Below are 12818 nucleotides of genomic sequence, written 5' to 3' on the forward strand. Positions count from 1 at the left end.
GTACTATGTGTATATCAAATGCCTAGCCGGGTAGGTTTCGAAGTTCTTCTATAGTAATGTTGTCGAACACGAGATAGTATGGCCAATAAATGAGATTGAGTACGGTGAAAATGAGAGGGAAGGCGATCCGTGATGTCCGGTCGATGGAGTAGGGGTTGAAGCCGAACACGCACAGCTTCTCCCTTATCGACTCCGTGTACGAGCATATCGTCTCCTCCATGCAGTCGGGTTCTTCCTTCGAAACCTTCCCCTCGATGATACCGTAGTCGTCCCTGCTATTTCCGGGTCCGGCTGGTCCCGCGCCCTTTCCAGCCCGTTGGCTAATCTGCTGGGCATTCGGTGGTCGCATGCTCTTGTTCGCAGATCCGTTCTTGGCGGATCGGGAGTTCGACGCTCTTTTGTCTTCCTCGTCTTCGATATCGATAGCCTGTAATTACATGCAAGTATAAAGTGATGATAGTAATGATGATAATGATCATGATGATGACTGCAACGATGATACTACTAGTGATGCAAATCATAGTACTGTATTAATAATGTTAATAATCTACTACTAATCATTATCATCATCATAAACATAAGGATAAAGACACAATTATTAACATAGTCGTATACCTATAGCAAGACTAAAAAAAAAAAATGATGCAAGTAATGAGTGTGATAACACTCACTTAATTGTTGCTTGAAAGGCTGGCAACGCTACCATTTTCTGCATGGATCTATTTCCTGTTTTTATTCTTTTTATCGAGATGTGAGACTCTATGCGCGATTTCTATTTTTATTCATTATTTCTATTAGTTCTATTACAAATTACCGTGTGTTGTTGAGCAATGAATTCTCATTTGTCAACTATGTTCCATAGAGTGACATTACGACATTGTCTTATCCTGCGTTTATTGTATCTAGACAGAAACCGGACATTATAATACTGTTCTACCCCCTCCCACTCCTATGAAAATGGCAATAGCACATTACCTTACCACACTAACAAGGTTAATGAGATTGTCAAACATCCAAAAGAATCCAGGACTTACGACTTGGTTTTCATGTGCGGCGTCTTCTTTGGATGCACTGGCCTGTTCCTGGATCTCTTTCATTAGACCTCTTGCCTTCTGGTACCTTGGCTGATCGTAGTAGATAACCAGAACGTACTCCAGCAAAGCAGCAAACACAAACAGGTAGCACATACCTAGAGGAAGGAGGAGGGGGGGGGGGGGGGGGAGTCATGTCATACACTTGGTAAGGAAGCAGACTATTTAAGAGGGTGGTAATGACACTTACTATCCTCCTTTTTAATGATGCAATAATGGGAGCAAGTTAGTTACTAATTTTGACAATATGCACAAGACAAATCTTGTTTTCTTCTTTTTTTTCATTTACGATTAGGAATTAGAGTCTAACGACAAAAAAGAAAAAGAAAAAAAAAACCGAAATGTAGCACTAAGGAAAAAATAACAGATTTCCCAAGCACACATGATGATGTAATAATTGTAATAACTATACTACTAATCGGGAATTATTGTCCATTGCCTCATCAAGAGAGAGATAGAAAGAAAGGGAGAGATTAGAACGAATTCAAAACATCACGGCTATGCTTATGGCATAACAAAGGTGACCACTTTGTCTTGCCTATTTATGACTTTAGTAGAATCTAACCTATTTCTGATAGGAATACTTCAATATTGATGGTACCAGGTGATGGTACTGGCTGCTAATGATGGTGACGAGATCGAGTGACAAGTGACGTCATATGATGATGATGACGAAAATAATTATTGATTACAATAGCAGGATGAGAAGCTAGGGACAGGAAGAGGTAGAAAAGAAGACAAAAAACAACAACAACAACCTAGAAATTGAGAGACAAAAAGTTTTTATAATAACATGACGAAATAAGGTCTTGAAAAGTACTTCACAAAATCTTCCATATGACCACGTCCTACCTAGGAAGAGATCGATGGCTTTCACGTAAGAGAGCTTGGGAAGAGAGTTGCCAGCGTTCCCCACCAGGGTGGTCATCGTTAGCACCGTAGTGATGCCGAGAGCGACGCGGGCGGGCACGGCGTTACGGTTAATCCAGAAAGACAGCCAAGACAGGCACGTGATCATCGACGACGGGATGTACGTCTGGATGACGTAGTAGGTGATGTCGCGACCGAGGAAGAAATCGGCCACAATGATGGAATAATTTCCGACTGATGTTTGATGAGGGAAACGTGAAACAGGGAAATATTGCAAACATAACACGGGTAATCTCAGGACATCAGCAGGATACAACACAGAAGCTATTGGAATCATAATTTCCTTTCCTTTTTATGTACATATAGGTATGAATAGATACATAAATGAATAATGAAATTATTATCTTATATAATTTATGCCCATGATTTAAGCCAACTTTCAAAGCAGTAGCATCATCCGTTTAAAAGTTATTAGAGTTGAAATTCAATAGTGTGTAAAGGATTTTTAAGAAATGAAAAATGTTGTAGAGAAACTGCTGAAAATGCACTTACCCATTTATTTCATTATCCCGAACTTAAGAAGAATAATGTAGAAGAATAGTGTTTTCAGAAAATATTAAAAACTTAAGACTGACTTGATTGATTGATTGATTTCACTCTTTTTTTTTATTTATTTTTTTTTTAGTCCTCACGTAAAACTAAGTGCATGGTGCCACTTTTTGTTGGTTTTGTGATGCAGGGTCACATTATACAATATATATTCCAAGAACTCACTCTAAGTATACTGGACGGATATTATAACTATCTGTCATCATTAAAAACAGAAAAAAAATGATTCTGCTTACCGTAATATTGGCCTATTTTTGATCTTGTTTCACTTTCCAAAATCTTGAACTGAGGGAGTGAAATATCTGGATCGGTGTAAATCGGGCCACTATCTATCCACCGGAAGTACACGTCTTTGGTACTATAAGCATCTGCAGTAGCAAAAACGAAGCGATAACGAAAACGATGACTATAGAGATGATAAACGTTCATAACAATAGCATTCACGTTCTATCTGAGTGCCTTAAATGACAATGCAGTGCAGTATAGTCAATGTGGTCCGTTGTTATGTTTTTGAATTTGCACAAATGAAAAGGCACGAAATATTTATCTTCAGAACCTTAATAAATATTATGAGGGGTCTGTCATCATTATTTGAATATAGCTCTTATGTACTCCAAAACAGCCAGAGGTTTAATAATTTTCAGCAGATCGTTGGAGTACTCGTATAACAATGAACGTTTTGTTCTTTTGTTGTTATTGTTGTTGTTGTAAACCTTTAAAGAAAGGGAAAATACCAGACTTACAACTCTCCATTTCCAGCGAACATCTTTGCTTGTCGAAAGGAAAGTGAGACAAGTCCATGTTGCAGCTTGCCGTCACCGTCAACCTACGAAATGGAGAATTCATACAAAACAACCTGTAGTAATCACTGACTGAAACTTGAACAATTGCGAGAGAGTAAGTCCACCACCTCGGGACCACAACATTTTACGCGTTTCGAAGAGCATTCTGTCCAGATACCTTATCGGAGATTAGTACCAAAATTATTTCTACTTATTGCCGAAAGCATTTGTTATTCTTGATTTTGTAACACAAAGTGTTGTTGTGATTTTTGTTCTTTTTCCACAAAGGGTAGAATAAACCCTATCGAAACAAATCCTACGGATGATTTTTTTTTTTTATTGAAGTTGCTTTCTTGCTTAGTTTCGACATATTGTTCTCGCTTTCTTTATTCATTTTGAAAAGTTATATCGTGAATTTTAACTTCAAACTATAACGATAAAGTTCAAATGATCTTTGTTCTTTACTGCGTCTTGGAACAGACCTCAAACTCTGGTTATCGGCATGACAACTCCGGGATAACGTTTATACCCTCATGTCTAAACACAACACAATGTATAGCCTCCTGGTAATAGCCTCCGGAGGACCTCACGGTAGATTTCACCCTAGACCGTCTAGGGTAGACTCGGGGTAACGTCCGGCGGACATCCTGATAGATAAACCTATGAAAAAAAAAAATCATGTGACGTCACCTTGGCCAGAAATCTTGATGTTACTGCCATGGTAATGATGTGGTACGATACACACCATGTGGTATGGTCGATGGTACATAATTCTCCAAGTAACATTTCCCGCGTATCAGTGGCGAAATGACCAAGGTCGGCTGAGTTTACTATAGTAGGCCTAACGTACCCGGAGAAGGTCTCCGACCAATATCTGTCTCTGTCTCTGTTTTCCCTGTAAAATTTCTCTCTTGTCGTTTCCGGGGAACTTCCGGATAACGTCTGGATGAACATTCCGTTTAGACGGGGAAGTATAGGCGTAGGCCCTACAGTATACAATATTTCACTGCTTCGCTGGTTCCTAGGCTAATAGCTTACCTGGTACTGAAAAGCATGGTGCCGTCTGGGTTGATGCGAAGCAGAGAATTCTTATACAGGATGGTGTGGTACCTCGCTGATTTCTCGTTGATAAAATAGATGTCAGGCACCCAGAAACTTGTCAAAGTCTCGGCGTTGAGGGCGAGACCGTCTATACCACTATACGTCAGTCGGCTGTCCCTCCACTGCTGCCGGAAGTACATGTCCACAGTGTATTCCTACAAGCGAGAACCAATCACGTGATTGAAATTAAACTTCGTATAACGCCAACATTACTAACCACAACGGTGAGTTCGAATAATATGAAATATCGAATATGAATATAAAGAGTCAGAATAATTGATTATCAAAAAAATAGTGTAAAGTTATATGTAGTAGTTAACCCCCCCCCCCAAAAAAAAAAAAAAAAAAAAAAAAAAGAAAAAAAAAAAAAACTGTACGTTACATCAGGCATAATATGTCAGGGACGAAAAAATTATAGGATGGAAGAAAGAACTGAATTGAACTGAGTTAAGTTGTCTTCATCACGTCCGTCCTAAGATGAATGGAAAACGATTTATGTCAACATTCTCAAAACACTGCATTCTGCTGAAGAAGACTATAATGTTATGTCAAGTATACTTTAGCCAATTATCATGGCCACCGGTTGCCTTCTATTGTTGCAACGACAAATACCGGTCTATGCGTTTTTCATCAAGTGAAGGGATGTTAGTCTTTGTTAACATTGATTGATTGATTTATTGTTTGTTTGTTTGTTTGTCTGTTTGTTTTAACAGGACCTCAGAGGATAATGCGAGTATTGCCAGTGTGGACACATAGGCTGTCGTGAATAAGCCAGTTCGGGGTTAGCTCATGGGCACATCGGTACAAATGACCTTTCTTCTTTCTCAGTTGATTAGGCACTCCACGAGTTTTCAAGCGAGAGAAGGTATTTCAGCTTACCCGACGTAACAATTTATGGAATTCATCAGTCATGTTCAAAGAAAGAATGAACTTGCGTAGACCAGGTGACCAGAATGATCCATCAATTAGCACTTTGGAAAGCATCCATTTCATTATTTCGCATTGAATGTATTAACAATCTTTTTCTATTGATATTGTCAAATACCGCATTTGCTGTCAGGTGGATGTGCTAGCAAGCACCACTCATAATGATCACTTGAATAATCATTACATCACAGATGTTTATCTCAGTGAATAAAAAACCAACATGCTCTGCCGGTTCTGATGACCTTTTTCTGCTCATGCTCAAAGTGGAACCCCGAACTGGCTTATACCTCATACCAAGGTTCATACTAGGCTACATGGAATAACTGCATCAACATTTAAGTCTGGATACATATCGGATTTTTTCATTCAAATACAAAATCATCGCAAAAGCTAACCAGATTTTAGATATAACAACAGCCATGAGAAGCAGATTTTGATCACCTTTTAAACGTTAAAGAGTATGAGATTTAATCAGTATAATTTGTATTTAAAAAATCGTGCTGTGTATCAAACTTTCGAGCTTCAGAAAAGCAATCGGGAATCTGCATTGTACCGTATCTATTGCAGTTTTCATCATCATTATAACCAATCAAGGTTGCATGGCTAGGTGAGTTCTGTGAAATATAGGATTAATTAGGTTTAGAAGAAAGGGCCAAAGTATTCAAGATGTACGTGAGAAATCAATTTGCCTGTTAAAGGTGAAAGATGCCCAACCAGTGTTTTCCCATTAGTGAAATTAACTCAGTCAAATTAATTCAAAGATGGCATTGGTGCCATGGCAGCAGAAGTTGAAATTACACTGGGTGCTGGCGAAGCATCCAACCATACAAATTCAGATAATACTGGCAAGGACGCTTTTAATAATAACCATGCATATAACTATAGGTAAAGTGGGCGGTTTGTATAAACCATTGTTAGACGGACTTCACCGTTGCTTGAAATTGCACGAGGCTTGAGAATTCCATAACGTTCTTTGTTTATTTCCGATTTTGCTGAAAATTTCTATTGTTTTCTTCATTTTGATTTTACATTTGATCTAATTAGTTTTGTTCTTGTGGGAATACGTCACTTTCAGAGGTCAGGAATAGTAGGGAAAGTATCACATGTTTACTAAGGCAGAAAAAACACTTCGAAACTGAGGAATCATTGCTTGCAGGATAGTTATATTTTCGAATATAAATAGGCTTTTGTGCTGACATAGTTAAACGTAAGCCGTGATCCTAAATGTACTTAACAGGGATGCAGTCTGCTATACACATCTGTGGCGCAAAACAAACAAACAAACAAAAATTAAACAAAACAAGCAAACAAGAAAGAAAAACACAATAATATTCTACCAGTTTCTTGAAGTTTCTATTGGCTTTTACCATTTCGTTTCGACAGTCTGTATATGGTCTATACTTACCATGTTAGCTTCGGTAACAGGTCCCATGCTGTACACGTACATGCTTACGTAGACGTCTACAGGAGGACCTGCGAGAAATAATGAGTAAAAAGATATACATAACTGTAGTGAGCATCAGCAACTTATGATATGGGTTTGCGAAATTTGGCAGGCGGCTGAAGGATGTAAGAGCAAGTATATCCGAATACATCTCGCAGCACATTTCCCAATCTACTGCCAAATATACAGCGTGGGCTTTACACATCATGCTCCCATTCTCTTTAGGTAAGACAACGCCCATTAATTTTGCTATTGCCTGGGGAAATCATTCAATTATATCATAACATTTTGTCGAAATGATGATGACTGCTATTTAGTAATCTTCCCTTTTTTTCCATTCCCTTCTTTTTTTTTCCCCTCTATAATAGGGCATTCTGTTCTGTTCACCTCCAAAGTCTGGGCGAATCCTCTTGTCATAGTTGTCCAGAAGCTGGGCGAGAACCCGGGAAGTATTCCGCTGCAACTCTGCAGCACTGGAGAAAAAAAAAAGAAGAAGAAGAAAGTAATGACATCGACAATGCTGTATGAAAGAGAAAGGTATGACGGACGATGACGAAAGATACCCATTGTGGTAGGACATTTACAATAGCTCATGTTGTTACAGCGCCTTTAAATTTACCGTTACGAAGGAGGAAAGCTGGCATAATAATGGTGATGATGGGGATGATCGTGATAATCATAGTGATCATGATGATATTAATCCTTGCCATTACAATCATGTTAACAATAACAATTATAGTTACTACTACTATGGTTATACTGCCAAAAATAGTGGTGTATTAACTATAATATCAATAATATTTGTCTCAGCTTAAGAGATTTAAGATTTATTTATGAATTAGTCCTGGATTGATATCAGCAACCTTCTGAAGGGTCTCATGTTTAATAAAACACAGTGTGTGGACACAGTTATAATTGCTACGATATACTTTACTCTTTCCACCACAATGTTATATTACATGATTTGTTTTCATACATGATATGCACACATAAAAACTCAGTATATCATTTTTCTATATGAAAATTAATTTACAAAGATTTTTTTCTCAAATAGCATTAACAATGACAAAATAACAAAACTGCACATATTATGTACAAGTGTATTTGCACGCTAACTCACCATTGCACTGATGCATTTTGTAGCTACCCTCATCGGTTATACAATTTAATATGTATTAAATGATTTGTAAAGAAGTACAAGCCGTGTGCTTTTCCAGAGGCCGCCATCAAACTCAAGCTTTAGCTTAAGATGACGGTCTCCTGCAATTTGTATGTATTAATTCGATTGAATGGTCAATGATTTTCCAATTGTTTTTGTATGATTATAATTCGCCTATGCAATATTTCATTATTGGTACATTATGACTATATTTCTATTCATCTTGTGTTGGATATAATATATAGAGTATTGGAAAATTGTTTGTTATGTTGTATAACTTTGTGAAATATGCAGAAATAAATCAAATTAAATATAAGCATGTCCTTGTCATTATCAAAACTAGGACATCGACAAAGAAAAAGAAATAACTAAAATCAGATAACAGCTTAAAGAAAAAACTGTTAAATCGCAATTATTCATAGTTCTAGAGCAATTTAGAATGTCGATGTGAAACGGAAAATGAGAAATAAAGAGAGAATTCCACGTGTTTTAATTTCTTATTGCAGTGACAATATTTCACTCAATATCTCCTTCAAAAGACATTTGAAATGAAATATCACCCATAACCATGATAACATGATTATGTCAGTAACATTTCAGAAAATGTGTACCTTTAGTTTAAAATACACACGGCCAATTCTCCAATAGACCAAAACAACATGTTAATTTCAAGGAAGTGATGGGTACGCGTTTGTGTGTATGTGTGTGTCTGTGTACGTGCGTATGTGTTTAAGTTACTAGTATACAAGTAATGCAAGGGTCGTGTTTTATATAGACGCGAGTAACTATGATTAGCAAGCCTATGCACAATGTGTGTATGCAATAATCATGTTATTCGTCCTTGCGGCGAATTCTGTGTGTGCTTCTTTTTCTGTCGGATCATGTTATAGAATCAACGTTAACAGTATGATTATCATAATCATGATAATGGATCCCCCATTGATTATTACACGCAAGTTCAACTACCATTGATCCTGTATGTGAATTGTCCTTCACTGAATAGACGCATTTGTCAAGCCATACTGTATCAATCATCATGGTGAGTTTAAAGACACTCTGAGAGCAGTGTTCGACATAACATTAACGTACATGGACCACTCACTCACAGACATTCTCACATTATGTTTCTATATGATACACAAAAACGAATGTTGACCTTGTGATTGCCACGAAAACCAGCGACTACGTGTTACAACGCGTGTGTTTTCAGTTGTGTTATATGAGTTTCATTAAGATGATTAAGAGATACTTTGACCAAAAGGCTACCACGTACTGTAGGTTCATTGCGAGTCAGCATATCACTCAAGTTTGCTCTGATGAACAATAGTTATAATACCATGCCAACATACTGATGGACTTTTCATTTTTATTCTGGTCTTAAGTACGGCAAGTATTGAAATGTAAAGTTTCACATGTTCTCACTATTTAACACCAATATAATTTTCTACAAAGCAGCTCAAATATGCAAATTGGCGAACGCAATTAACATGAAATGAACAAAAATTGATTTGTATCATTGGTAGTAACTACAGATGCCTATGATGATGATACAGATGATACACAGGGCCTAAATATGTCTATGACTTCATGAGCTCCCTCGTGGAGACTCCATTATGGTATATCTCATATTCTAGTTTCGATTTATTATGTTTGATATATGTCCGTATTGTCTGGGGCAAATTATTTGATGTATAGGGCCCAATTTTTCTTCTCTCTCTCTTCTTCCTTTAAAACACAACAAATACGTTGGATAGATGGACTACTCGTCAATGTTATCAAAGCATCGCTCTTTTATAACTTGTTCGTATTGCTACTAATTACAATTATGTTATGAATAACGATAGTGATAAAAATTGTAATGACACAAAGAGTAATTCTGTTCATGGCAATAATTATGCATTTCATTACTATCTGTGACCTTTAAACTTGAACATTATTTCATTAATGGCTCTACTACGGCTTGTTGAAGTGACAGAGAAGCAATAAGTACAATGTTCAAATTCATGAAATTCTTCCGTCGAGATGTTTTCATTGCAACTGATTGACAAATTGCCCCACATCGACGTAAATAAGCACTGAATTGATCAATTGCTTATTTACGTCGATGTGGGGCAATTTGTCAATCAGTTGCAATGAAAACATCTCGACGGAAGAATTTCATGAATTTGAATAACAAAGCAGTACCCGCTGCATGCTATAAGGATTAGAACCAACACTTGCTGTCGGGCGAAAGCTCGGTGGTCTAGTGGAGATGACGCCTGTCCGGTGATCAGGAGGTCGTAGGTTCGAATCCTGCTCGAGTATGTACGCCCATAATTTTTTATCATGGCTACTACTAAAACACTGATCAATTCAGTGCTTATTTACGTCGATGTGGGGCAATTTGTCAATCAGTTGCAAAGTACAATGTTTTAAACAAACTGAAAGATATATAAATGAATGGGCACCAGTCACTACGAACACGCGCGGGGATTTCTACACGTCGAGGCGTAAATTGAAATACATGTAATTTCATAGTCATGACTGTAATTCCTAGTTGTGGTTCTTAACTTGAAAGAGCAAAATAGAACCAGATGTGATATGAAATAGAATGCTTGACGAGAGAATAAACCTGCTGCCCCACACACAGACAGTGGTCTTTCATGTAAGGGCGCGCAAGCGAGTAACTCGTCATTCATACTTACATAGAATCTTCGTCATTCCCCGACACCAGCCCGCTACCAATCACTAGGAGCACGGCAGCATGCACTGACAGGAAACCGCATAACCGCTCCATTCTCCACCCCTTGCTTTACCAATTGGGGTTACCTTGGGACCTCACACTCTCTTAAAATAATGAAAACGTGCTGTTCGAGACCCCGATGTGTAGATGCAAGAGCGGTAGATCCGTGAAAGAGGTAAAGAGTGTCTTGGAGAAGTTATCATACAGCGCAAATAGCTGTCTCTCTGGGTGTCCCTTCGCTTTCACTAGTTTGTTGATTCCCACCCACAGTACAATAGTCTTTACACACAGACACACGTCGGCTACCACAACGACATTAATAGTATCTCGACTAATCAATATCCCGCTCAGTTCTTTTTATACGTATCCCAGAACTGATCTCAGACAGAAGAATAATCTCGTCCACAGTGCTGGATAAGAGATTCATTGGTCTACGGTTATAGAGGGCGGTTCAGGGGATTTACATTATTGTTACCTTTCGTTGGATAGCACATTCTGATGTGATATAGTTTGACATTTATTCTTTTCATGATCAACAAAAGAAAGCTTTCTTACCCAAAGAAAATGCTAATAAAACAGAAATAAATAGATATACATAGAGATATAAAGAGAGAAAGACAGACAGATAGACAAACAGAGAGCGAGGGAGACAAATCTTGCTGGACTCAACCTTAAAATTAATGAGAATTACTTCCTTAGCATGAATGATACATTAACTTACATTCCTTTGCGTATCTTTATTACTTTTTACCCCACACGTCTCTCCATGGTGCTTTGTTTATAGAAAACAACCCAGTGAAATTCTAATGATTATGGGCTTCTACCCCCCCCCCCCACACACACACACACACATACACACACAACTGAACGAGATAATGCTAGAGTATTGAAAGTGTTTTGCATGACACAGCCTCGGACTCGAACGAATCGTACCACGTCACACCACCATGCACCTTTGAATGGAATTCGCGGCCAGCGATCCAGCGATCGATCGAAGTTACCTGGGTATTTCTCAATACGGAACGGATCAATCGATGAAAGGGCAGCCGATCGATTAGAAATCGTTGTCCCGCTGTATGGAAATTTGTTCTAACAAGTTCGTTCTCAACCCGTTTTCAGGAAGACAGAGAGAGAGAAAAGGAGATGTAGAACAAAGCCTCTTCACCCATTCACACCAATGATGTCACTGTTTTTAGGTTCTAAAAGGTAATCTCAAAAATCCATAAATGAGAGGTGTCACATCTAAGCTGGGAATGTGTTGTTCGACCATTTTACTCCTGTTTGCCCGCAGGCCACAGCATTGTACCGTTGATACTGAAGGACTGAGAGACTGATAAACCTCAATGGTAATAGCCTTGTAAAAGGCACTTCACAGATTTCGAGTTATCTCTCACCTGCAAAAGATGACGCACGTGTTACACGTATTGAATGTATACACTGAAATGCATTTGTGTTTAGTGGTGTTGTTATTTTGTGATAACGTAATAGTACCCTAAACTTCCTTATAAATATTCTTCACTATACAGTTTCAGGGGGATGGGGGGAGGGGGCGGTGAGCGCACCGGGTGCGCGCTCCATCTCTTTTATTTTTGTTAAAATAAAATAGATAAAAAGAATTAATTTGGGAGGATGCGTACGTCCCCTTTAATTTTGTAAAGGCGCCCCCTCTTTACGGAATTCCTGGATCCGCCACTGACCTTGCATATATCAGATGTTAATACATGTATATCAAACAAGACTCGGGCAGACTTTGTGAAGCATGATGATAGTACGTATGCAATTTGAATGGGGAAAAAATGTAAAAAGCCTATCGCAAGAAAACGACATTATCGGACACCTATAATACCGAACATAGTTAGATTCACAGAATCATAAATGTCAGGGAAAAAAAGACAGAGAAACAAAACAAATTTTGGCATTAAAAAGAAGCTCCAGCTTGAATGCGAAGGAAATCACTTTAATGAGTTCTAACATCATTAATCTTGACACTTAGCTTCTCCTCCCTTCTATTTCTTCATCCTCCTTCTCACCCAGTGCCCCCCCCCCCCCATCACCATTCTCATTCTCGTCCTCTTTCACTCAATAATTCTCCCCTTCCCTGTTACCAGTTCTT

At 38.2% G+C, this 12818-nt stretch overlaps 1 protein-coding gene across 1 annotated transcript; it reads right to left on the minus strand.

Annotated features, from left to right (window-relative positions):
• Nucleotides 1-22: 22 nt before the first annotated feature.
• On the minus strand, nucleotides 23-6842 carry LOC140235483 (gamma-aminobutyric acid receptor subunit beta-1-like). The gene is made up of 7 exons (XM_072315510.1): nucleotides 6786-6842; nucleotides 4391-4608; nucleotides 3314-3396; nucleotides 2807-2938; nucleotides 1944-2195; nucleotides 1035-1189; nucleotides 23-427 (listed from the first exon to the last, which is right to left on the minus strand). The coding sequence occupies exons 1-7, from the start codon at nucleotides 6825-6827 to the stop codon at nucleotides 23-25; spliced, it is 1287 nt and encodes a 428-aa protein (XP_072171611.1). The 5' UTR covers nucleotides 6828-6842.
• Between the last annotated feature and the right edge of the window lie 5976 nt (nucleotides 6843-12818).

This window comes from Diadema setosum, chromosome 11 (genome assembly GCF_964275005.1).
Source record: "Diadema setosum chromosome 11, eeDiaSeto1, whole genome shotgun sequence".
NCBI lineage: Eukaryota > Metazoa > Echinodermata > Echinoidea > Diadematoida > Diadematidae > Diadema > Diadema setosum.

What these genes read in the sequence shown, in the direction of transcription:
- LOC140235483 (XM_072315510.1), bottom strand. Translation starts at nt 6,827, where the DNA reads ATGTACGTGTACAGCATGGGACCTGTTACCGAAGCTAACATG. An exon ending in ACCATGCTTTTCAGTACCAG is followed by an intron (nt 3,397 to 4,390) that starts GTAAGCTATTAG and finishes TCCATTTCGTAG; the next exon opens with GTTGACGGTGACGGCAAGCT. An exon ending in AGCCATCGATCTCTTCCTAG is followed by an intron (nt 1,190 to 1,943) that starts GTAGGACGTGGT and finishes TCCTTCCTCTAG; the next exon opens with GTATGTGCTACCTGTTTGTG.